Source organism: Manacus candei, unplaced genomic scaffold, assembly GCF_025592945.1.
Source record: "Manacus candei isolate 608988 ecotype Guabito, Panama unplaced genomic scaffold, ASM2559294v1 h1tg000002l, whole genome shotgun sequence".
Lineage (NCBI taxonomy): Eukaryota > Metazoa > Chordata > Aves > Passeriformes > Pipridae > Manacus > Manacus candei.
Window position 1 is genome coordinate 11,553,174 of NW_026138050.1, and position 26,431 is coordinate 11,579,604.

Genomic DNA, 26,431 nt, shown 5'->3' on the forward strand with positions numbered 1-26,431 from the left:
TTTTCCTTAGATACTAATTGAACTAAATGCTTTTTCAGGCTGTGTACATGATGCCCACAGAAGGAGATGATTCATCCAAAAGTGTTCCTTTAGCATTGCAAAGAGTGTTTTATGAGCTGCAACATAGTGACAAACCAGTTGGAACTAAAAAGTTAACAAAATCGTTTGGGTAAGTTTCAGAAATCGTGGCTATTTATTGGATTTTTACAGGCTTTATAAAGCTTTTCTTTAAAAAGGTTCTACTTAAATTGGGTTATTTTTAGAGAGGCACTGAGAAGTCTTAATATAACAGTGTTAATCATTAACTTTTCGTAGTTTACTTGCATAGGTTTTTATTTATAGTCAGTACTAAAGACAACTGATCCAAAAGTCAGATTTTTTGGAAAGGGGAATGGTACACAAACACAGCTGTTAGTAGCAGGGTTATCATTTACCTGTTACCTGAAAATTATGTAATGCATTTGACTTAAGTAAAATTCAGAGCAAAATAGTTATTGAAATATTGCAGTTGATGTATTCTTAATGTCTTTTAAAAAATTAATTCTGTTTTAAATGTAGGGAATAGCAGTAATTTTCATTTCCAGGTGAGTTCTGCACTGAGGGCTGCTGTAACATGATTTAGAACCGTGTAATGCTGTGTTCTGTTTGGTGATTCAAAGCTTAACAGGAGTATCAGCTGCATGAAGTAAAGGTGTTGGAGCACACAGAGAGTAATTATTTGCATTTCCTCATTCTAGCACCCTCTTTTCCCCCAGAGAACATCCACAAAAGGGCTTGCTTCTTATTTTCTTTTTTGCCCAGTATCCACTTGACTGCCTGGTATTTTTTTCCAGTCTGGTCGTATTTTTTGTGAGATGGTGTTAGAGGGTGTAATTGTAAATCTGGAGTATCTAGACATAGGATTATACAATACAGCTACATTAAGGGTGGGGGTTTTGTGTGTTTTACAAGTGTGATGTTTTAGTTGAGCACAAGTTAGGACAGAAAGATTATGACTAGCATAACCTTTACAAGCCTTCTCTTTGCATGTTCTGTAAGCGTGGAGTAGGATTTGATTAAAATCTGTTCTAAAATACTGTATTGTACATTACTTTATTTCACTGTATCAGTAGACTAGTCCTGTAGTAATATTGACAAAGCACTTTTTTATTTAAAAACACATGAGGAAGTTTGTATCCACACAACTGCCCGAGTGTTCATCCTGCATCTGCTGCTAACCCTTGTAGTGGTGCTCTGTCCTAATAAAACCTGTGTCTTTGCAGCCTCTACTTTTCACCTTTTGGGGGAAGTTTAAAATGAAATCAGTAGCCTCAGTGTTTTGTGTTTATCTGACCATACTCTCTTCCTGCTAGCACACTGTATATTTAGTTTATCAGTGCTCCTCCTGTCCTGTTACATGGAAAGGACTTGGTGAAAGTGTAAATATTTCATCTTGAATTAAGATCCCAGCTTTGTTATCTTTAGTAGCATGAAGAGACACCTTTCCCGAGGGTGTTTCAGATGCTTAATTTTGTATCTGAGAACGAGGTTTTAAAAATGTGTTCATGCCTGCTTTCATTTTTGGGAAGGAATTTTTGAATGTGTTTCAAGATCTGGGTTTCCCCCTTCCCTCACCGTGGAATCAGGGAGGGGTGTCTGACCTTGTGAGCCCTACCTGGGTGCTGTTTAGAGTATTACTTTTTAGTGGGTGTTGTGAGTTTCTAACTGATTTTGGCTTCTTTCAGTAGAAACTGATGGCATGTCTGAAGGAGCCCTTTTAATCCTAATTTTAGTATGTGACCTTCTTTTTGTTTTGTCCTTTAAACTGGTTAGTGTTTCAAGCCTAGGGAGTCAGGACATTATTTTTCATTTTTAATTATCTAACAGGTCACTTCATTCAGCTTTTTAAACTGTGGACCCCCACACAGTTGTTGGCACAATTTTGAGATGAGTGTGCTGCCGTGTGACAGTGGGGGTGAGTCACAGAGAGGAGGGTGGGAGGGAAGATAAAGTCAGTGGTGCTCCTGATCACCCCTGTGCTGGTGACTTCCAGGGTTGAGGCAGAACATCAGGGTGAAGCTGGAGCCTTTAGTCAGCAGGGCTTATTTCATATGGTTGGGAGTGGGGACTGCTGCAAGAAGAGTTGTCAGAGACTTAGAAAGCGTTCTTGGATTGAAGAGCTCACAGGAAAAAAGTATTTCATGCTGGAACTAGAAACATTTCATGTTTCTTGTTTCGTTGAAGGCAGTAGTGCTGGGTCCCTTTGTTGCACTGTGCCCCTTGGCTCTGAGGCTTTTAGAGACTGCTGCTCTCACCCCTGCTTTCACACGGGTGTGTTTGCACATGGGCAGTTCAGAAAGCTGAAGGCCTCCTTGGAGTTACTGTGTGCCCAGGATTAACTGTTTAGATGAGCACAAAGGAGCCAGTCTTTCCTGTAAATCCATTTGCTTCCTTTCATGTGCTGAAATAATCCCAGAACGCTACTTGACTGCACCTGAAGGGCCCTCAGAAGAGAGGCAGCTAGAAACACGCTCTGCAAGCTATTCTGACAGCATTGAATTTGCTCCCAGGTTTTTTCTTCAAGAGTTTTTTTTGGCATGAACTGAGGCCAGGTTGTAGACTGGGTGAATTCCCCTGCCTCTCCAGCTGGCTCTGTCTGCCCTCCCTGTCCCCAGTGCCACAGAGGAGAAGGCAGGTGGGCACAGAACGGCTGCCAGAACGTCTCACAAGTTCACTGCCCCTTCCTCCTGCTGAGGAAATCCCACAGAACCAAAGATCCTGTGCTTCAGCCAGTACCAAGTCTCAGTCTTTACATCTTGCTGTGTGTTACATTCTTGATCTGCAGAGAAATCACAAAAATGTCTTTTGAGCTGTATTGTTTTCTTCCCACTTAGTAATGTTGTGTTTATTTGCCTTACAAAGGTGGGAAACTTTAGACAGCTTCATGCAACATGATGTCCAGGAATTATGTCGAGTGGTATGTTGACACTATTTCTTGCTGATCTGTGATGCATAATGTTGTGTCTCGATACTGTGCATGTATAATAAAATTTACTAACAATCTGAGTAATGGTGGCCTTGATTAATTTAAATTAGGTTTCAAAGGCAGAGGTTTTGCCTTGGTTTATTTCTCTTTAAGAATGGGTTTGCTTATGGCCTTTTCTGGGTGAGGAATTTGTAAAGAATAGGAAAGCTTGAAAGTAACTGGAACATGTGCTGGTGGTGCTTTTATAGCCGTGGAGAGAAATGCAGTTTTGAAGCCACAAATACATTGTTACATCTGTGGGGTTTTCCAGACTCAAAGGAATGTAGCTTGGGTAGTCCTCAGTGGAATTTTTAGGGGGAAAAGGAGGATTTAAAGGACTAGAAAGGAGATGCCAGTACAGACTAACATTTCATTTTTATATAAGTGATGTAGAGTCTATTCAGTGAAGTAGTCATCTGTATGTGATGAATAAATAAAAAAACTGCAAGATCATCTTATGTAAAAACTAATTTTTCTTTCAGCTGCTCGATAATGTGGAAAATAAAATGAAAGGCACGTGTGTAGAAGGCACTATTCCTAAATTGTTCAGAGGGAAGATGGTGGTATGTATTTAATACTTCTTAAAAAGATAATTACATTTACTCTGTTACTTGCACACATTGAAATTCTTTGGTGTTTTGGTTTTGTTTACAGTCTTATATCCAATGCAAGCACGTAGACTATCGATCTGAACGAATAGAAGATTATTATGACATCCAGCTAAGTATAAAGGGAAAGAAAAATAGTAAGTGATACACTGTGATATGCACCAGTTAAATACTTCAACATGTTGGACTTCAGTGCCTTATGATTTCAAATGGTTTTGTTGGTGCACAGCAATTTGAAAGTCCTTGCTTTAAGACACCTCATTGAAAATATTTTCTGCAGAACATTATTTTACCCGCGTTACCTTTTTTTCTTTTACCTTATCCCATTTCCCTTCCCTGCTCCTTCCTCCCTAATTCTCTCAGTGGTATCTTTTCAAAAAAGTCCACGAACTTCAGGAATTTTCCTGATGTCATAAAACTGCATACTGTGCCATGGTGACAACAGTGGTGTTGTCACAGTGGGTAATAATTTATATATAAAGATGAACTCGAAGGAAATAGATTCTTATTTAGACCTGACCATAGTAATAAGCAAATAAAAAGAATGAACTCATCAGAACAGCATGACAGTGGTCCCTTATCATCTCTTTACTGAGTGCTTGGAGTACAAGGCATGAAAAGGGATGTGTAAGAGTCCAGCAAACAGAGTCATCTTGCTTGCTGCTCAGCAGCTGCAAAGTGAGGAGTTTTGTCAGACAGTTGTGACTCTGATTTTAAAATCTATTGATACCCTTATGTATACTCCTACAATTTGGTACATTTCTGGACACTCTTAAGCAATATAAAACTTTTAAAAGACAGAAATATTCAAACACAAACTCTCATGTCCTAGTATGTTTTTTGATAATACATTGCAGGCTGGAGTAAACTTACTTTTTTCCTCCTCCTTCTGTGCAATTCCCTGATCTTTTTTCATTTAGTTTTTGAGTCCTTCATTGACTACGTTGCAGTGGAACAGTTGGATGGTGATAACAAATATGATGCAGGAGAACATGGCTTGCAGGTATTTTTTTTAATCTGCTTTTAAATGTTATTTCTTTATCCTTGATAAAATAGGGAAGGAAAATAACTAGCAAAACAATGTTGCAAAACCCATTCTAGATTGTATCAACTGATTTTGGTAATGTTTCTTCTTAGACAAGCTTTGCATAGCTCTTCTTAGTTTTTGTTGTGTTTCTGAAAATGGAGCACAGATTTTATAGCAATCTAATTAGCAGTGAGTTTTAGAGGACCAAGTCATTCAGTTACTGGAATGTTTCACTTTTCTACCAATCTCAAGACTGAAAAGTTCTTCCTCTGAGTAGCCTGTTCTTCATGTGTCAAGTAAAAAAGCATGGTAGCTCCAGAAGTAACTTTAGAGACTTGATATTTGTATCATCAGGAAGAACACCAAATGAACCCTGGAATGTTAAACATTTATGTGTATGCACATGTTTCTGAGCTTTTCAGTTGCACTTTGCTGCACCCACTGGAGGAAGCTGAAGTTTCTTTATAATTAATGTTGTTTTACTAAAGCTTATTTCTGCAGCTTTGATACACCAGATTTTGTCAGTAATGTTTTATATATTCTTTTGCTGTTCTTGGGAAAGTACAGCACAGTAGCCAGTACTTGTTGGCAGGATACAATGAACATGAAATTTTTAATTGATCAAAAATGAGGGTTTGCCTCCATATTCCCTTTTTAATTTTATTTATACACGTGACTTGCTCTTAATGCTGTGAGGTGTCCAAGTGTGCTTGTATGAATGGCCTAAATTTAAATTGAGTTCTTGTGTTCTTGTAGTAGCTCATAAGAAGGTTGGTGTAGCATTGAGGTAGTTTACTTGCACCCAAGTTTTGAACCATTCTTTGGTGCTGGTGCCCATTGTGTCATCAAGCCTATGAAAATCCATAGGAAGAGTGTCTGCAGCAAACAAGTATTTTGAGTTGCTAAAAATCTTCCAATTTCAACCCTCTATTTCCTTTAAAATGTCTAGGAGGCAGAGAAAGGTGTGAAGTTCCTAACATTGCCCCCAGTATTACACCTACAGCTCATGAGGTTTATGTATGATCCTCAGACTGACCAAAACATCAAGATAAATGATAGGTAAGTTGGTTGGTTGGTTTAGTTTGTGGGGTTTTGGGGTTGGTTGGTAATTTTTTTAATTGTAGAATTTGGACCTGTGAATGTATTTTACCAGAAATAATTTGCCAGAATCCTGTTTGTGTGTGGATAGGCTGCCACAAGAGTAAGTAGGATGAAAGAGGAGTTATCTGCTTTCCCTCCATCTGTTCCCATAGATGGAGGGAGAGCCATTTGCCCCCTCACTGTTAATAGAGGCTGATAATTTCTAAAGGACATAGATTGCTGGTTGTAAACTAAATCTGTATTGCAGTGGTTTCAGCCTCACCAAGGTGAGACTGCAGCAGCTGTAAGGCATTTCAAAATAATATTCCAGTCCAGTGGTAGCTGTACTAGGAAAGCTGTATTTGTCAGAAAATAGCATATTTTAAAGCTTTTATCTTGACACAGTGAATCCAAACCAGCCTTATTTCAGTTAAAATGCTCTTACCCTTGTTACTGAGGGCATACTTTTCCAGAGGTGCTTGCAAAGATTATTTTTATTCCATATTAAAACAGTATAAATTCTGCCACCGTATGCAGTATGTCCTGGAGAGAAATAGCATTGTAACAGTAATGTGTTCAATTTTTGCAACTTGCTTTAGGAGTGCATACAATGCTCCATAGTAGTGCTTAATAATCTGTCTGTCTTAACTACAAATACAATTCCCTTAATTCTTTTCAAAACTAGGTTTGAATTTCCTGAACAGTTGCCACTAGATGAATTTTTGCAAAAAACAGATCCTAAAGATCCTGCAAATTACATCCTCCACGCAGTCCTGGTCCACAGTGGAGATAACCATGGTGGACATTATGTTGTTTACTTGAATCCAAAGGGCGATGGCAAAGTGAGTACTGAAAAGCACCTTAAACACAAGTGTGTGTGTGTTGCAAATGTGTACATGGAGTTTTCATAACAGGCAAAGCTTCTGGAATTTTTGCACCCTAAAAGAAAAGTCTGCTGACACACTTCAGTTCTAGCAAAAGACATCTGACTAAGGGAATCCCTTCATTAATGTGTGTATGTGTTAAAGTTCTACTTCAAACTGATTTTATCCAGCAATTTTTTTTTTAAGCTGACTTTGCTGAAGCAAATATGAACATTTCAAGTGTTTCTGTGACTCAGAAGTTCAGCATGTTTGCATGTCCCACTGTTACAGGTTTAGGTGACTTGATTGGATCAGACATTTATAGGTCAAGTACCTCTTCCCTTGAGTTGACTGGTTTTGTGTATACCTGACTATTCACAGTAAAAGTAGAAGTCAGATTTTACTAATTCGTTGCTATTTGTCGTTTGTTCTTAATTGACTTTACTGTTTGAATTTAAAATTTGATGTAAATTTCTCTAAATATACAAATAATTACCAGCTGTCTTGTGCATCTCTGCTTTTTATTTTATTCTAACACAAATAAGGTCAATTTTCTGTTTCATACAGAAATACTTGATATTTGAATAACAGTCTGAAGAAAAGCTTCTGAAATTCAGTGTAAAATGTTCAAATACTTCAGCAAAGGTTTGGTATTTTTGGAATTCCTTTTGCTGAGCAGAAGTAGCAGGTAGCACAAATTACACTGAACTAGATCTTTTTTTACAAGTCACGCTGCTTGAAGAGTAATTTCAGTTACTTCAAAGAGGTGGAAGCCGTGCCAGAAATAGGATTAATTTATCATTCAAGAACACGATTTTATGTGTAAAATTATATTTATGTAAAATTTTCTCTCTAGTGGTGTAAATTTGACGATGATGTTGTATCAAGATGCACGAAGGAGGAAGCGATTGAGCACAACTACGGGGGTCACGACGACGACCTGTCAGTGCGGCACTGCACCAACGCCTACATGCTGGTCTACATCAGGGAGTCCAAACTCAGTAGGTGTCCTCTGGGCTGTGCTCAAAGGTGCATTTAAAACCAGGGATTTAGGGCTATAATTTACCTCTGAAAATTCCCATGGGATCAGCCAGCCTTCCTCTCACATTTGGAAAGTGTGTTCTAATCTAGAGGTGCCCTTTAGCACAGTAAAGCAGGACTTGGGCGTCTGCAAAGTGCTTCAGACGTTGGGTTTTTTTACAGGTTGGAAAACTTACTGACCTAACTTCAGTCATTGATTATAAATATGTAGATATATGTGTGCTAAAAAGTGGAGCAGTAGTAAATATTTTTTTTAATTCTGAATGTTTAATTCAGAAGTCTGTGATACATATTTCATGGAAGTAGTGCGTTTTGGCTTGGGATAGAAAAAGCTGCTTTTGCCAAAGTATGATGATTTCAAGCCATGTTTTTAATTACACGATGAAGAAAGCTGCTTTTGACTTCAAGTCAAAGTTGAATGTGCATGAAAAAAAAGTGCTGTTTGATGTAAATCTTGAAATGACATAATAAAATCTGATTTGTAGGTGAAGTTTTGCAGCCTGTCACCGACCATGATATTCCTCAACAACTTGTAGAAAGGCTACAAGAGGAGAAAAGGATAGAAGCTCAGAAGAGGAAGGAGAGGCAGGAAGCTCACCTCTATATGCAAGTGCAGGTCAGCTTTTGAAACAGATTAAGTTGCAACTGCCTTACCATGAAAATTCAGAATGTTGAGCCATCTGAGACAAACCTTGATTTTTCTTTCCTTTTCTTTTAACTTTTTTTTTTTTAATTTGTACTCTGAAGTAGTGTTTGAAGTGAAATTATTATTTTAGTGCTTGTAAGTATATTTACATATGCAAAGAATCCTAATGAATCACACAGTACTGTCTGTTATAGACATTTTTGTTTTCTGTAGGATATATGTGCTTGTCAGTAAAAATAGGAAGTTCAGGTGAAAGGAAAAGGACCAGGTTATTTCAAATGGCTGCCCTGCCACTGCACTTTTATCTCCTTCAGGAATTATTTTCTAAAATTAGAATGTATCTAGCCATAGGCTGCAAGCCTGGACTTCTGCCAAACTGAGCTCATCAAGTAGAAGCAGAAGGAGAGAGTGCTTATATTTGCAATTATCTTTTTGGAAAAGCCAGATGGACTAGATCGTTATGAATTGCCTTAAGGAACCCCGTTTATGGCTCTTTCCAGAGCCCATCTGGCACAGGAGAATAGAACCCATTTGCCTCCATGTTTCTTTGCATCTTCTTTCTGGTGTTCATAAGTAGAGACACTGGTGAAGTTTGGCTCGTTCTGCACTGCATTTGCACTGGAGCTGTTTCCTGTGGGGAGACTGGCAGCGTTTGTGTTTCTGTTAACAAAGAGTGCAGGAGGGCTCTGGGAAATACAGGAGAAGGTTTAGGCAGCCTCCTTGCCTTACACTAGAAAATAATTATGTAGCTTTTTTTTTCTTTTCCCTTTAAGTGCCAGGATTGTTAGAGCACATGTTTCCAAGACTGGGATCTAAGCACAACTGGTTTTTAATTGTCCGGGATTTGTAAGAATTAGTATATTTTAATTACTCGCGCTGATGTGACTATCAATCACAATTTTTTAATTTAATTATAATCTGTGTGCTTGCAAATTGTCTTCATGCAAACACAGATAGTGTTAGCACTGGGCCACCACCCAGGCAGCCAGTGAGGTTGCATAGCAAAGCATCAGGAGAAGGTATTACATGGTGCAGCTGAGCTAATGTGAGTAGTAACCTTTAAATGTCATTTTTCAGATAGTGGCAGAGGATCAGTTCTGTGGTCACCAAGGCAATGATATGTATGATGAAGAAAAAGTGAAATACACTGTTTTCAAAGTATTAAAAAACTCCACACTCACAGAATTTGTTCAAAACCTCTCTCAAACGATGGTAAGTTTTCTGTAGCTGAGCACCTGTATGTACTTATTTTATGACATTATGGTTGCTTCATAGCCCTTGTCTTCTCCAGCAGTCATAATTTAGACCTTAACACAAAAGATCTGTTTGGGTTTAATAGAAGTATCTTAGCCTTTTTTCCTTGCTTTGTTTTAGTTTCCTGACACGTTTTTTATTTATTTTAGGGATTTCCCCAGGATCAAATCAGATTATGGCCAATGCAAGCAAGAAGTAATGGAACAAAAAGACCTGCAATGTTGGATAATGAAGCAGATGGCAATAAAACGGTAAATAGTCACTGATAGAGGACATTTTTTTTCTGTCCATCATTCATGATTTTTAGTTCTCATTAAAAATATCTAAGTTTGGGAAATCAGTTTTTTTCAGGGTATTAACTTTAAAATTAATTTCACTGTATCTGGTAAAGTTTGATACTTAAACAGATTTGAGATTTAGTGGATTAATTTGGATAGGAAGCAGGAATGTGGTGCATGATTTTTCTTCCATGAAAAAAAGTATGATGATGATGATTTTTAATGTTAGATTTAAAACAGAAGTATCTTTTTGAGTCCTCAGTTATTTGAGCAAAAAGTCTGGATTTAATGAAATGTGTTGCTTAAAATATGAAACACTGTGTCTAAATACCACAGAAAACAGTGATTGGTTTCTGCCCTGTCACTGTTGTGTTACTTCTAACATGAAATAATGTTCTTGCCATAATAAAGGTAGCTGTAGGTACATTTTTAAATGAAAGAGGTTTTGTTTTAAATAAAACCAATCATTACTGCTTTGTTTAACTTTTAGTGGTTTTGTATCTGTATTTGTTTCTCTTCATAAACTGCCTTTAACACAACTGTAAAAACCCCAAAACTCTCCCACTCATAGAATGTCATAAACTTCTTGTGTCTGATTAAATGCAGATATCAGTTTGTATTATGTTCTCCAGAGACCTTTTGTTTTTTTCTTCTTTCACATCTTTCTACATAGATGATTGAACTCAGTGACAATGAGAATCCTTGGACAATATTTTTGGAAACAGTAGATCCAGAGATGGCTGCTACTGGAGCAACATTACCCAAGTTTGATAAAGATCGTAAGCAGATGGGCTAAACCTTCCCTAAATACAAAATACTTCTATTTTGGGTATATCTCCAAAAACAGTGTACACTCCTTTCTTCAAGGATGTCATTGATGTAACCATCAAACAGTGCTGAAATTAGTTTTTCTCATGCAGTTTTTCCTTCATTTCTCTTGAAGTGTAAGACAGACTTTGCATGTTTTTACACTCTCACTAAATAAATTTATACATATATATATATTTTTAAGGGCATCAAATAATTAAATCAAAGACACATACTTATTAGTGTGTAAAGAAAAATATCTAGGTGATCTCCTTCCCCCCTTCCTGCCCCAACCCTTACTTAAAATTAAGTCTTGTTCCTTACTTTGTAGATGATGTGATGTTGTTTCTGAAGATGTATGATCCGAAGACTCGGAGTTTGAATTATTGTGGACATATCTACACCCCTATATCCTGTAAAATACGTGAGTTCTGAAATTCAGATTCTTTGAAATAACCAAAGGCTTTTAAAGACAGTAGGTTGCACATATTTTTTCTTTTAATAATGTTTCTATCACAGAAACAGATTGTTATTTAACCCAGATCCTGACAGTTTTCTTCCCCATGCTGTGTCAGTGACACTTTCTGCAGGACTGAGCATGTCACTGCTGGTGGTCAGTTAATTGTTGGTTGCAGGTTTGCTGTACTCACCAGATGTTGCTGAACATAAACAGCTCTTTCAGACTTGTTGTAAAGCTTTGTGATTTGATATGGCTCTCCAGTTCGGGGGTTTTCCCTTCTGTTTCAAGGATTTGGGGAAATATACTCCTGCAATAGCTTTTAAAATAATTCCTCTGCAGTCTTTCACTATGGCAGCTTGAGCAGCTGCTGAGACTGGATTGGGTGTCAGCCTTGATTTTCATATGGGTCCACTTAAGGAATTCAGCAAATATCCACTGAGTAAAAATACTTCAGTTTTTCATTTTATTGGCTTGTACATATTTTCTAATTTTTTATTTTAAGATATTAAATTTTTCTCTGGGAAGGAGTGGTGTTATTTCATCTCTTGAATGGTCTTTCACATATATTGTTGTTGTCCAAATGAAGTAGAAGGAAACCTTAAAATATGTTTCTACGTTGGATGTCAACAAGGGAAGCTTTAACCTGGAAGGCTCTTTCTTAGGCATTGTAAAACTATCTCTCCAGGGTAGCAAAATAGGTTCTCTCCTTTCTGTGGTTGGTCTCATTAGCAGTTACTGCAACGTGTTTCACATTCCTTCTTTTTTTTTCCCAACAGGTGACTTACTTCCAGTTATGTGTGAGAGAGCAGGATTTCCACAAGAAACTAACCTTATCCTCTATGAGGTTTGCATTGACAGACTTTCTCTACTTCTTTGTCTTTTACATGCTATGACTAAAGAAAAAGAACCTTTATTCATTAAAAAAGTTGCTTATGATGATTTATAAACCATCAGCACTGTGACCTGTAGCTTTGAAGTCTATAGTGCTGCAAGAGAGTAGCAGATAGTTAACTTCAAAACAGATTTAATATTAAACAGCTGGAAGTGTGAGGCTTTAAAAACCAAAAAAAATCTCTCCATGAAGACCTACACGAGTAGCTTAGTTGTGCTAAATCTCTGTTGCCATGTAAGAGCAGCTAATGTTGCTGATGTTATTGACCATTGTATTTTCAGTGCCCCCCTTAGGCAGTGAAGCTGAGAAAAAATGCTGCATCTTCTCCTTCCTTCCCTAAGTCAGAAGTCTGCAAACAAAATCCTTACTCCACTAGCTTGTTTCTGCCCAAATACACAAATAGTAAAGCTTCAGAACTGCTGCATTTATTTAGTGCTGAAGATGCAGATCTTGCCAAGGCAAAGTCCTGGCTAGAGTGAGAACAAGGAACTGGGTTTTTATTGGGAATTTTTTTAGCAGTCCTGCTGCTCTCTCTGGTGGTTCCAGGGCAGCACACACACTGCCATCCTAAAGAGCAAACTGTCAGGTGCTCCTGCTCTGGGCAGGGCAGGGTAACAGTTTGATTCCAGTTTGCTTAGACAGGTGCTTTTATCCCACCCTACGAGTATAATTATGTAATATGCATATAGATATTTTATAATACATGCATTTTCATTATGGCTTTGTTGGGATTCTCTTTTTTTTTTTTTTTGGTACTTATTTTAAAGACAAGTCCTGCACTATTAAAGTAACTGAGCATAATCACTGCTCTCCAACCTTCCTGGAAGCTGAATCAGTAGAAAATTAATTTTGGAAAAAATTAATTAAAAAACATTATCAGCATAATGATAAAATAGTTTTGAAAATTAGGACAATTTGAGTGAGATTCCAAAGGTAAAAATGAGCAACCAGTTTTATCAATAGCAATTAGATCTATCTGTACTCTAACTAAGATTACATTTAATTTGTATGTGTGTGTGTGTGTGTGTGTGTGTATATATATACACAGACACATATATATACACACACATTTTTTTCAGTTAAAAGGAGATACAAGTTACCTTACATGAAGATTTCTGCACTATTGTGACCTTTATTTTTGTCTTTTGTTTGTTCTGTGATCAGTAATTTTTGTTCTTTATTGCAGGAAGTTAAACCCAATTTAACAGAAAGGATTCAAGACTATGATGTATCTCTTGATAAAGCTCTGGATGAACTCATGGATGGCGACATCATAGTGTTTCAGAAGTATGTATTTTAAGGGGGCAGCTTATCATTGCAATTAAATCACCTGGTTCATTTTGAAAGCAGAATTTCCTTTAACTAAGCATTTTTAACAAGAGCAAAGTATTATGTTCCAACAGTAGATATGCTCTCAGCAGTTCTCATTTGTTTATTCAAAAGGGAAGTGAAAAAATATTGGTAGTACTTTAATTATCACATGCCATATTATTAAGGAAAAGAAGGTTTCATCCTAGTTTAGGAAACTAACAACCTGAAATAGGTCCTAATACGACAGAGAATGCATTTGATTTGTGCAGCTTTTTAGTGGAGCCACTGCAACTTGGATACCAAAGAACCTTCCAGCATTTCAGACCTCGGGCTCAGTACCATGCCCACTGTACAAGGCTCTTGGCTTGGAGCTCCTTTCAGCCTAGAACTGAACTAAACTGCTTTCCCTTTCTCCCTTTTTACTGACACTCACAGTTAGTTCCTTACTGGTGTCCTGGTCTGCGGTGAGGAGATGCTCCCAGTTTGCCTGAGCATATCCAACTTGTAGGTGTACTGGTGTTTCAGCTGGAGTTTTCTCTAAGGCAAAAGGGGAACTCCTGCATCTTGTACCCATTAAAGGAATCTTTCATAATCTTGTCAGGGCTATAAATCAGCATTTCTATGCTCTCACTGCTGATGGTCACACCCAACTGTGTTGCTGTGTTTCTCTCCATGGGCTGACAGTGGGTGGAAGCCAGCTAGTCTATCTTCAGCACTCTTATCCCAGATTATGTGAGATGAATGTATTTCTCATGTCATACCATGGAACTCGCATTCCCAGTTGACCCAGTTGGTGTTATGCACCCTTGGCTGGCTGCTGACTCCTGGGTAAGTGCACAGCTTGTACCCTGGTGCTATTTCTCTGCTGAGAAGTTGGGGTACCAGTCAGGAGTGACCCAAACCAGCCTCTGTGCCCACTGCTCTGCTTCTGTGGGCCAAGGAATGCTGTTGTACATCTGGTCTCTGTGCAAAGCAATTGATACAGGGGTATGTGGAAAGCTGTGCAGCATCAATACAGACACACACTGATGTGCCAGGGTGGGAGGGAGGGATGGCTCCTGCTGGAATGGTGCTGTGGAACCACAGGATCCAGGGTATGGCCAGGCTGCCAAGAGGGAGTGCAGCAGGTGAGGGCGATGGGCCTTGCACTGCACAGGGCTCTGGGTCACTGCTGACTGCATTAGTCCTACTGTGTACGAGTGGTGGCTCTCTAAAAAGGTTTCTAAACTTTAGTTCTGTGTCTCTCAGCTGTTGCTGACTTACTGTAGAACATGTTTCTAAAAGCCCAAACTGTTTGTGTGCGTAACAGTGTGATATGTAATGGTGTTATCATCTGTTTGCTCTTGTAGGGATGACCCAGAAAATGATAACAGCGAACTACCAACAGCCAAGGAATACTTCCGAGACCTCTACCATCGTGTGGATGTCATTTTCTGTGATAAAACCATCCCCAACGACCCAGGCTTTGTTGTTACTTTATCCAATAGGATGAATTACTTTCAGGCACGTGCCCTGTTTCTCTGCTTTCGTTTCCTTGTTCTTTTGCAATCCTTCACAAGTGCATTATAAAGGTATTATATTACCTTTATATTCTATACATATATATATACACACCTATATATATATATATATACCTATATATTCTAAAGGTATTATATTACCTTTAGAAAAGAGTAGGTCTGTTCTTGTGCACCATTTGCATTGTGGTCATGAAAAATTTAAGGAAGCCATCAAGGCTTGTGAGAGGAAAATGCTCTAAACTCCCCAGTTTTGTTAATAATGAGTTATTTGATAATAGGATTCTTTCTTGGTAGGGCATTCTGCTCTGTCAGGGAAATCATATTCTAATGAATTTATGCATTTGCTTTTGAAGTGACATGTAAAATTTAGCTATTAGAAGGAAAGTACCTTGGGAATCTACTGATACCTATGTTGTGCTTGTAGTATCACCAACAATATTCATTTTGTAGACCAAACTGTATTGCTTTCTTCACACAATGCAGTTTAATGCTCAGTGACACTAACAGATCAAACCTGTGGTGTTCATAAAGAGTGACATGGGGTGTTGAGATGAGGAAAACTGGACATTGAAACTTTAAAAAAATGAAATTAAGTTGGTCTGATCTATTAAGAACCTGAGTAGATTTGGCTCCCTACAGTTCTTCTTCAGCTGCTTTTGTCAGTGTCAGAATTATCACTTAAAACCAGACAGTTTATTTTCTGTCACCAGAGGCAGAAACTTTGAGCACCTGCATACACAGGCAAAGTCAGAGATGACTTTTGCTATCCTGTTCTCACTGTCTGCCTTTTGGCCAGTTGTCCTCTCTTATTTTCTTTCCACTTGAAGTGTAAGGTCTTTATAGTTTGGTAAGGCAAAAATGGACAGAGAATGCCCATGCCTTCTGTGAGGCAGTGCTGTGAAATATGGGAATAATGTGGTGTTATTACTTTAATTCACTCCAAGCAAGCTAACTTCCTTGGAGTGAATTAAAGGAGTGGGAATCTTCAAAGAGCAAGTCTTACTTATTCCCCTAATAATACTATAATTAAAAAAAATGAAAACCAAAACAAACCAACAGCAAAAAGCAACCAAACAACAAATTCAACCAAACAAGCAGAGGAATAGAGTTATTGTTGTGGATTTTGTGGCATTTGGGTGACAGTGATTTATTGTAATAAAACAGTTTCCTCATTTTTTTCGTAGTATATCTTATTCTGTGTCAACCGTTCAGAAGCTGACAGCACTGGTTTATTTAGCCTTGGAGGGGTAGACAGTGGGTTTCTCTCAGAATGTCAGTAGCATAATGTTCTTGTCTTGGATTGAATTGAGTGTATGATTGTAGAGCAATGTCATAACTGTCTGAAATAATTCAGAACTTACCCCAAATTTGTTTTCAGGTTGCAAAGACAGTCGCGCAAAGACTTAACACGGATCCAATGCTATTACAGTTTTTCAAGTCCCAAGGGTAAGATGAATTCCTTAGTGTTCTGTGTCTAAACTATTCCTTAAAAGATTTAGCCCCAAATATAGGTAGGTAGCAGTTACTCTGTAGCCTTTTCCAGATTGTTAACTGATTCTTTGCCAATAAGATGTCACCATTCTGGAATGCACAGCAGGTTGCAGAGGCAGTTTGAATATTGCAGTGTCTGGCTCTAGAGCCTCAAAGAGTTGCATGTTTTAGAAGAGTTCCAGTAAGTATCATTGAAAAAATCATTAATTCAAAGCCTTATGTCATGGGATAAATTACTGAGCTAATGCAAGTGCTGTTTCAGTGAATCCAGACTTCTAGAATGGAGGAGAGCAGAAACAAGTACACATAAAAGCAGTAGTTTTACTGATCTTACAAGTTGAAATGCAGGAGGTACTTCAATGATTTCCCCCCTCTTCCCTCCCTGCAAACGAGGTTTTATGAAGATGACAACAATTTAGCAAGTTCACAGGTGCTCAGAGGGATATTTCTGGTTAAAATCTAGGCACTAGATTTGAGTCTGTGTAAAACTAGCAGAAAACAGTGTATTGGTAGCTATCTGTATGTGCTGCAGGAATAATGCACCCACAAAGCTTACATATTTTTGTATTCATGTAAGTGTAGGTTGCTCTTTAGTTACCTGAGGGTATCTCCCTTCCTCATCAAGGAGACTTGGAATTTGAGTAGCTCTTTGTAGTTTACAGTGCTGTGGTCACTGTGGAATTTGCTGTGTCATGTGGCTCTGCAAATTAGCCTTCCACAGTCTAAAGCATGTGCTGCCATACCAGTAATTCCAGAGGAATGCAGGTCTGCCACCCTGCAGCACTGAGGGTGAGCTTGTAAACATCCAAGAGAGTTGACACACACAGTGAATGGTTTTTCTGTTCCCACAGCTCAGCTGTGTTTAAAAATCACTAAAGCTCTGTATGTTGTGCTGCTTAGGCTGTGGTAGCAATTATGTGAAACTGGAAGCCAGCAATAAAAGTGTTCTTGGTGCTTCCATTTACTGAGCAGTGATGGATTTTGGAGAGATGGATTGGGAAAACATACTCATGTTTTTCCTCTTTCCTTCTGTAGTTATAGGGATGGCCCTGGTAATCCTCTTAGACATAATTATGAAGGTACTTTAAGAGATCTTCTGCAGTTCTTCAAGCCTAGGCAACCGAAAAAACTCTACTATCAACAGGTAAGAGTCTTTTATTTTTACTGGTGTGAGTTAAAAAAAAAATCATTCTGCTCTATTCAAAGTATGCCTAAAGTGTTTTTCTTTTCTTTCTTTAGCTCAAAATGAAAATAACTGATTTTGAAAACAGAAGAAGTTTTAAATGCATATGGCTAAATAGCCAGTTTAGGGAAGAGGTGAGTGAGGCACTTGCTGTTGTTTCTGTGTCAAAAGTGGTATGGCTGTGGTTATGGGTCACACACTGTCCCTGAATAATATAAAATTAGAACAAAGTTGTACCTTATGTAAAAAAACTCTAACCAAACAACAAGAAAAAACCCACAAAGAAAAAAAATTGTGTCTGTTAACAAAAATTTTTGAAGATAACATAGGTGTTATTTTTAGTAATTGTTGTCTTTTACAGGTGAATTTTGGATGAAGTGAAGAATCCAGCCTGTTCTGTGTTTTAATGTGGTTTTTTTTCCATTTTCAGATTTTCTAATGATTTTTGTGTTTCAAATTCCCCAGGAAATAACAGTATATCCAGATAAGCATGGGTGTGTGCGGGACCTGTTAGAAGAATGTAAAAAAGTTGTAGAACTCTCTGAAAAAGGTTCAGGGAAATTAAGGTAAAGCTGGAGGATTTTGATTTCTTTTTATGTGATCATGTGGATTTTATGCAGAAAAATATCCATAGAATTTAAAATACTGTAGAAAGTATTATTAACAAATTAAGTCTGATACTGTGTTAAAAATAAAAAGCTTCCAGATTCCCACTGTTAAAAAGAGTTATATATAAATTTATATGAATATAAATTGTATGCAATTATTTATTTTGTATTTCATAAAGTTATGTCCTTGAGAGGCATAAGTTTCATCAATTGCATTTGTTAGCTCACAATTTAATAATTGTTTCCAATTCAAGATTTCATACTATTCATTTCTTGGGAGTTACAGGAGTTAAAAGTGAGGTCATGTAAAGAGAATTTTTTAAGCAATCTATATTAAAAAGCCTTGTTTTGTAATGGCATGTACTGACTTTTTTGCCATGAACCAGAAGTAATTTAAGCTCTTGTAGCTTTACTGCTTAATTTTTACTGAAGACTGAATTTAAAGTTTTACAAAGAAAGAAGTAGCATCACTTTACATCCTGACTGCACTAATCATTCTCAAGGTCTGAGGAAGAAATGTTGCATTGTTTTGCAGTTTTTAATTTACTTTTTAAAAATGCTTTTCCTGTTTGTTTATTTTAAGGCTGCTAGAAATTGTAAGTTACAAAATAATTGGTGTCCATCAGGAAGATGAGCTGTTAGAGTGTTTGTCACCTACCACAAGTCGAACGTTTCGAATAGAGGTAAATAAATTCTCTTAAAGAAACTTTGAAACTTGACTTTGAGAGAGGAAACCCTCTTAAGTGGGAATTCTCTTTGTCTGGATTTTGATTTTCAAGTACTGTGATGCCTGCAGCAAGTTAGATTACATGATAATATATATGTATTTTTAAAGGTAGTCCTTCTAAAAGGATCCTCATTTGTTCCGTCTGCTTCCCTATAATTATTTAATTCTTTCATTTTTTATACATTCTTATTATAACAATATGTGAGGGCCTGGCAATGGCCTGTCCATAGGACATTTAGTATCTTGGCAATAATTCCAAGGTTTGTTTGAGGGCTCGTGATATAAATGTTTATTCTTAGAACTCACTTCCATACTATAAACTTAAATATTCTAGAAGACTTTGTGTCCTTATCTGTGAAGTTTGAGCTTCCTGAGGCAAATTTTGTTACTTAGTGTGATTTTTTTCTTTCATCATTCAGATCTATTGACCTGCTTGAAAGATCAGAAATTACAAAAAAAAAAAGTTTCCAATGTAGATTGTAATGAAGACTCTTGTAAAAAGACTGTCAAACAACATGGTTCCTTTAATTGTTTTTACATAGAATTGTTTTACATCAGTAACAAGACATCAATAATGGTTTTAGTTACTTAATAAGGTACTTTTGGGGGAAGTTTAGCTGACTGCAGTCCTAATTCTGTGTCTGGATCTAGGAAATTCCTCTGGACCAGGTAGATATAGATAAAGAAAATGAGATGCTAATCACAGTGGCACATTTCCACAAAGAGGTTTTTGGGACATTTGGAATTCCATTCTTGCTGAGGATACACCAGGTACAGTGTGCCTTCCTTTTTCTCCCTGTGGGATTGTACTGATGATATTTTGTTAAAGTACTGTCAAAGAAATGGATTAGTGTCACAAGTGTATAGGAAAATACCTGTATAGGATGTTCTGCCCTGGCTCTGCCTTTTTATGGTTAAATCATTCACCATCTCAGTTCCCTTTTGCATGTACAGATTGTTCAGTGTTTCAGTGAGCCCGTGCAATATCCAGAAAGCAGGTATTTGGCCTCAGACAAGGACTTTTAATGCTGTTAAATCAGTACTACCTCGTTCCCCAGCCCTCTGCAGAACCCCCCAACAAACACAGAACCCTATTTCCAATACCACTTTAGTAACTGCAGTGTGAACTTGTTGGCAAAAGTTGGCCAGGCCGTGGTTGTTCAGCTTCTTACTGAGACAGGTGATTATGGAAAATGAGGTTATTTTCTTCAACTCTTTCTGAGATGACTTTGCATTTCATAACTCCTGTAATTTGATGTGCTTTATCTTCTAGGGCTGGAAGTTAATACAAGAGTGAAAGCTAATTTGGAAAGCTTAATTTAAATTCTCAGGTTTTTCTGTGGTGCTGCTCCAGTTGAATGTCACACTGATCCTTTTAATATCAAAGTGTATTTCTGGGGGCACTCGACCATTTGCTTCTAAACTTTTTCTGGCTCATGTATATTAGTTTGTATTAAAATTACCTGCCTTTAAAGATTTGCCAATAAGGAATGCATCCACATCTCTCTACCTCATAGAATTTTACTAATTTCCATATTTTTGATCACTGTAGAGTAAACCTTTTATAGTGATTTATGGTGGAAACCATTTGCTCTGCAGTTCTTTGTGTATGACAGTTGATACATATTATTCATCTTTAAGTTGATGGTATCCATTCATCACTTTTTTGGGCAGTTTACACAGACAGTGAGCAGAAACATACTACAAAAAGTAGCAATATGCTTAGCAAGAATATGTTGTGGGTTTGTTTTTTTTTTTCCCCCAAATTCCTGTTTTGCTGCTTATTTTCTATCTTTGATTCTTAACTTTAACCTGACTTGCACATATCACTGGCAATGCCTGGTCACTTATGGGGCAATTTGCATTATGATGAATCAATAAGACTTTTAACTTAAGTTAAAAGTTAAAAAAAAAGTTTAAAGTTAAGTTTTTAACTTAAAGTTGCTGAATTTATGGCAGGTTGCCTGCTGTTGTTCCATATGGTACTGAATGATGTTGACATTTGTGTAATTTTGTGAATTAACAGAGAGATTAAGGCAAAATATTTCAATGAAGCTCAAAGCAGGAAATATTAGCAGCTTCCCTTGTTTTTCGTAGATTTTTTTGACATTAAAAATCTTGTTGTAATTATTAGGGTGAACACTTCAGAGAGGTTATGAAGCGGATTCAGACAATGCTGGACATACAAGAAAAAGAATTTGAAAAGGTAATTTCAAGTTAGGAGAGTTTTTACTGCTGACTGTAGACCCTAAATGAGTTTGTTTTAATAAGTATGCAAACCACAGACTTGGGATAAGTGTAGGTTTTGATTGATAGAACGATTGCTTGACTGAAATTATGCTTTTTCTAAGAATAATTAGGTAGGATGGGTAGGGGTAGTGTTTCTGTGCTGCATCAAGAGAGATACTCAGCAAGACATTGAAGCGACCCAGAAAAGTGTAGCTGGTGTGGGACCTCTAGAGGCCACCCCCACTTCACATCCCTGCTCAGAGCAGAACTTGGCTCAAAGTCAGGTTGTGTGCAGGGTTTTACCTCACTGCACTTTGTAAGCTCCCAAGGATGGGAATTCTGCCACGTCCTGGACGCTGTATTTTATAGCAGCACCACCATCATTGTGAAGACTTTTTTCTTTTCTTATACGTTGGCCTTTTACAACCCCTAAAGAATATGACTTATAACCAGCTGTGAGTTATACTATGAACTTAGATTTGAAGCTTTATTTTAGTGTGGTGTCCTACCAGTTGTTTTTTTCCCTTTTCTTTTCACAGTTTAAATTTGCCATTGTAATGATGGGCCGACACCAGTATCTCAATGAAGATGAGTATGAAGTGAACTTGAAAGATTTTGAGTCCCAACCTGGTAAGTTTTTAGACAACTTCACTATTCTTTTGACTTGCTGAAGTTGCTCTGCCAGTTGTTAAAATGTGATTATCCTTAACTCAGGATGCAGAAACACTTTGTTCTTTGTTCATGGCCTAGGTTATATGTAGTAACCAATCAAGTATTTATATACAGTTGCATGCACAGGGAGCAGTGTTAATTGTATATGTTAGTCTGAGGATATGTACTTTATAGGCATATAAGTAACTAAATAATCTGTTTCCTTGAGAGTTAAAAGATTGCATTTGAGTGACCAAATGGGTCAAATATCAGTATATCACACTTTACAGAAGTGAATTACAGTGTCACTTGCACCTTATTGTTATTGTCCATCTGCTCCCTTGAACGTTTGATCCTTATGGAATGATACTTGTTCATTCTTGATATCTTGATATCTGCAATGAATCTGAAAAATCTTAACAAGAACATTACATATGTTATGAATAAGATGCTGGTTTGATTTTCTTTTCCTAAGAGATGATTCCCCAAGCTACAAATACAGCTCTGTTCTACATTTGTCTCTGGATGGTCTGCCATCTTGTTTGCTTGACTGATATTTAAAGATCTGTTCTCTGAGGAATTTACACATGGGAGAAACCAGATTAATCCTTCAGGAGTTCCACCACAGTAGTCTTTTCATAGAATCATAGAATGGTTTGGGCTGGAAGGCACCTTAAAAGACAATCTGCAGTTCTATTTTTCTGACAATTAGGAACTCTGGTTTTTGTTAGTAGGTTTTGCTAGGGTCAGGCTTCCTCCTATTTTTTCCAACTGTGCTCTGGATTTATGTGACACTTGTAAAGAAATCCTGTAACTGTCCATTTATGTCAAAACCTGCAGAGGGTTAGACCTGTAGTATTACTGAGTACTTTGCAGGAGCCCAGCATAAAGTCCTCTTGTTGTCTGTGTTGCACAGCTGGGTTTATGGCTGTGAGGGGATTTGCCAAAACTGTGAGTGCCTCCACTCACAGCTGCACAAGTTGTGTGAGCCCAGGAGTGTGTCACTGGAGGGGCCTCTCTCTCTGCACTATTTGTGAGGAGTCTCTGGAAGATGAACTTAGAGGTGGACATTTCTCCATGGACACAAACTCTCTCTGGTGTGCCCAGAGCAAGCAGAGTCCTGGTTGTTTTCTGGGAGTCATTTCTTTTGGATCTGGGAGGGAATGGCAATAGTCTGAAACAAACTGTCAGACTTTGTGAGCAAGGAAGAGCCACTATTGCCAAAACAACACGAAAAACTAACCAGGGCAAAAGTACAGAACATGTCAGAAAGGGGAAAAGGGAAAACTTGAACCATTTGTAGGAATTGTAGGGAATATAAGAATAAAAGGTTTTAGAGTTCATGGGAAGTTGCCCCTTTGATATAATACACTTTGGTAGAATTAATTTGTACAAATACCAAATTCTAACACATGGTGGACTGATGGAACCAAAGGTCTGGCATTTCTCAATCTGACATAGCTGATGTCAATGGTGTCCCTCTGCTTTTGCCAAGGTACACTATAGAAATGATTGTGCTGGCACTAACCATGTAGGGCTTAATTTTTTCCATTAAAAACATTCGAGTAAGATTGGCAATTCTCTTTTTATTTGACATTGACTGTTATGTTAAGCAAAAAACCAAATAATTTTGATTGAGGAAAATCGATCCCAAAATGCAGATGCAGGCAATGAACAAGGTCAAGGGTTTTATGCTTTAGTGGTTGCAGTTGATGGCTTTGAATGTAAGAGTGTACTTTTCTTGCTGGGGGACTCTTTAGTTTCTGCCTTTATCATTTCACTTCAAAGACCATGTGATGCTCTGAATTGAGGACATCTCGGAAAAGTATTTCTTCCATTTGCAAGAAGGGTGTGGACTGTGGCTTTTCATGAAAATTAGCAGTAGAAAAAATCATATTAGGTTGAACAAGTGAAACAGTCTGTATGTTTTCTTTGCAATCTAAATATGACTACAGTTTCTTCTCAGAAAATAAAGAGGAGGGTCAGTTACACGTTTTGTTCATTAACATTATTTCCATTTTACATGAATTTAACAAATATTCCCACTTTAACCAGGTGATCAGATTAGCTTAAAATAGCAGAGATAACTTACAATAGAGTGAATGCTGTAGGTTGCCACATTTTGATGATGGAAACCTCCCTGTTTGACACAGGCTCAGCACTTGGGTGGAAGCTGGTACTTGATATGCCTGTGGCCATAGGTTTTAACAGTAGTTTTCTTGCTTTAGCACACAGTTCACTGCTGTAAACACCTGTAAGTGACTGAAGAAGGGACAAAACAGCTGCCTGATCCAGAAACAGCTGTAAAATGTATTGTTGGAAGGAAAGTGCCCTGTTGGCTGTGGACTGCAGGGCTGTTCTGCAGCCTCCTTCCCTCCCCTGTGATTCCCAGCAAACTGTGAACAGGGCACACAGAAGTAGTTTGTGTAACAGAAATGTTCCAATGTAGTCTTAAAACTTCAATAATGTTTTTCTCTTTTCTTTTCTAGGCAACATGTCTCATCCAAGGCCATGGCTAGGGCTTGACCATTTCAATAAAGCCCCAAAGAGAAGTCGCTACACTTACCTTGAAAAAGCTATTAAAATCCATAACTGACTTACTTAACCAGATTGTCAAGGCAAGGGACAAAAATAAGTGTGTGTGTGCACCTTTTTAACAACTGTAGAACTTTGGTACACGTGCACTATATCTGAAGTCTTCAGCAAGAGGATTTGCTGCTGATGTTAATTTTATTTTGTTGAGGCTGTTCAGTTTGGCTTCTCTGTATCTATTGACTGCCCTTTTTGAGCAAAATGAAGGTGTTTTTATAAAAGCTTGGATGCCAATGAGAGTTATTTTATGGTAAACGTAATGCAAGGCAATTGTCAGCATAATGAGGGAAGAGTTTAGTAGAACAGTTGACATTGGCAAAATTATTTGTCTGTAGTACGTTTATAGATGGCATAAGCTGACTGGCTGCCCTTCCCAGTGTGGTGTTCACCATCACTGCAGCTAGTAAGTCTTATGTTTAGACTCACATCAGATTTATTTCCTTCAGTTATACTTTAAATGACATTTTTGTGCATTTGTAAATGCAAAAAAAAAAACAAACTCACATCATCAATAAATAGCAATCTCTACTTCATTGTGTACATTGTTGGCACTTATTCGGGATTTTTGTCTCCTCCAGCTTCATAGAATCTTTTTTAATAAACTAGTTTTCATTTAATTTAGTCAATACTTTGCATCCCGTTTTGCCAAGTGGATGCCCTGAGTCCTAAAAAAAAGAGATATTTGGGTCTTTTGATGAAATTTTCAAACCATTGATAAATACTGTTGTAATTTATTATGCCATCTTCTGGCAAATAGAATGACACTCAAAAGTTGGCAAAAGCAAGTGAAAAGATTATAAATATCATTAATTTAGTTACCATGGGAAGAGATGGGGAAAACACAAGAACTAGCCTTTTAGCACAGAGGGCATGCTCACTAGTGTTTAGTAAGCTGTTGACTTTGTATAAAAAAGGAGGAAAAAAAAACAGAAAAAAGAAGAAAAAAAACAGAAAAAAGAAATTGTATATTTAATGAATGAACATGTACAATTTAACACTTGGAGGTTAATTTTATTGGGTGAGTCTGCAAGTGAATTTCACTGATGTTGATATTCATTGTGTGTAGTTTTATTTCAGTCCCCAGACTGCTTCCTTTTCTTTTGGAGCTAATGCCAGCCGCGTGTCTAGTTTTGAGTGCAGTAAAGATAGAATCAGCAATTCACACTTAATTTTACATTCTTTTCCAGTATTTTATTTTGTTTCTGTAGCCGCAGTGTACAACTCCTCTTCCTGTATATTGCCTTTTTTTGCTGGAAAATGTTGTATGTTGAATAAAATTTTCTATAAAATTTTTTTCGATGAGTGATGACATGGACATTGAAGAAGATTTCTCCTCTCCTTGGAAATAGAGTTTTGGGAAACGTTTTCGTTCGTGAGATTTTGCTAAAGGTGTGGTTTTTTTCCTTAAGTGTTGACAATTGTATAATCCTCATTGGTTGTTTTGGGGAAACTTTGTGGGGTTTTCTGTCTAATAGTTTTGGGTTTTGGAGGTTTTTTTTGTGTTTTGGTTTTTTTACCTCCTAACTAGTCACATTTGAGCTGAACAAATAAAAGGTTTTCCAGGAAGGAGCCATGTACAAATGACAAATGGAAAAATTATTTTACTAGTTCATTTGTAAAGCTTGTAGTAGAGTCTTCGTGGTAGACTGGACTCTGCCTGCCTGTACAAAATTTTGTGGTCCAGATTCTCAAGTCTAATATTATAAATGGTGTAAAGTGAAATCTGGAGTCTCTAAAGGTAAGGTCTCTTCATAGAGTAATAGGTTCCCTCCGTAATGTGTTCCCTGTATTCATAACCAAAACAGAAAGTGCAAGTTTTAGCTATGTTTGGTTTTCTTTTTAGTTTGTATCTTGCAGTGCTTTTAACTGTTTCTTATTTCCAGTCAAAGCAAACTAGTTGTTTACTTTTTTTTGTCTCCGAGTGTGTAGGTTAGCGATAGAGGGAAGTGCTTGACTGGCATGCCTTAAGTGGGGGAAGTTTTCCTTTGGTTTGTATTTCCATCAAGCTGGTGAGAATTACAGCGTCCAAGTGGTGGTTTTACTGGTACTTGGATTGTCTCTACAGACTTTCACTATATGTCAGGATTTGTTTTCAGACTATTTTTGTGAAATCAGAGGCTCTGGTCAGCAGTAGTAAGCCCTAATTATATTTTGTGAAT

General features: G+C 37.5%; 1 protein-coding gene across 2 annotated transcripts in view; it reads left to right on the plus strand.

Moving 5' to 3' along the window:
• USP7 (ubiquitin specific peptidase 7) overlaps positions 1-25,566 on the plus strand; it is a 69,896-nt gene extending 44,330 nt beyond the window's left edge. Inside the window, exons 7-31 of one of the 2 annotated variants that reach the window (XM_051792612.1) lie at positions 39-169; positions 2,902-2,956; positions 3,487-3,567; positions 3,659-3,749; positions 4,533-4,615; positions 5,589-5,698; positions 6,405-6,561; positions 7,439-7,583; positions 8,109-8,239; positions 9,347-9,481; positions 9,673-9,774; positions 10,475-10,580; positions 10,940-11,032; positions 11,845-11,912; positions 13,147-13,247; positions 14,621-14,774; positions 16,170-16,237; positions 17,318-17,426; positions 17,522-17,599; positions 17,931-18,031; positions 18,657-18,756; positions 19,452-19,571; positions 20,935-21,006; positions 21,569-21,659; positions 24,170-25,566. In XM_051792612.1, coding sequence (XP_051648572.1) covers positions 39-169; positions 2,902-2,956; positions 3,487-3,567; positions 3,659-3,749; positions 4,533-4,615; positions 5,589-5,698; positions 6,405-6,561; positions 7,439-7,583; positions 8,109-8,239; positions 9,347-9,481; positions 9,673-9,774; positions 10,475-10,580; positions 10,940-11,032; positions 11,845-11,912; positions 13,147-13,247; positions 14,621-14,774; positions 16,170-16,237; positions 17,318-17,426; positions 17,522-17,599; positions 17,931-18,031; positions 18,657-18,756; positions 19,452-19,571; positions 20,935-21,006; positions 21,569-21,659; positions 24,170-24,276 — 2,589 coding nt within the window. In that variant the 3' untranslated portion in view covers positions 24,277-25,566. Of the gene's footprint in view, positions 1-38; positions 170-2,901; positions 2,957-3,486; positions 3,568-3,658; positions 3,750-4,532; positions 4,616-5,588; positions 5,699-6,404; positions 6,562-7,438; positions 7,584-8,108; positions 8,240-9,346; positions 9,482-9,672; positions 9,775-10,474; positions 10,581-10,939; positions 11,033-11,844; positions 11,913-13,146; positions 13,248-13,955; positions 14,294-14,620; positions 14,775-16,169; positions 16,238-17,317; positions 17,427-17,521; positions 17,600-17,930; positions 18,032-18,656; positions 18,757-19,451; positions 19,572-20,934; positions 21,007-21,568; positions 21,660-24,169 lie in introns of those variants that run through there. The other variant, XM_051792675.1, reaches the window with a different exon arrangement.
• The last annotated feature ends 865 nt before the right edge of the window (positions 25,567-26,431 follow it).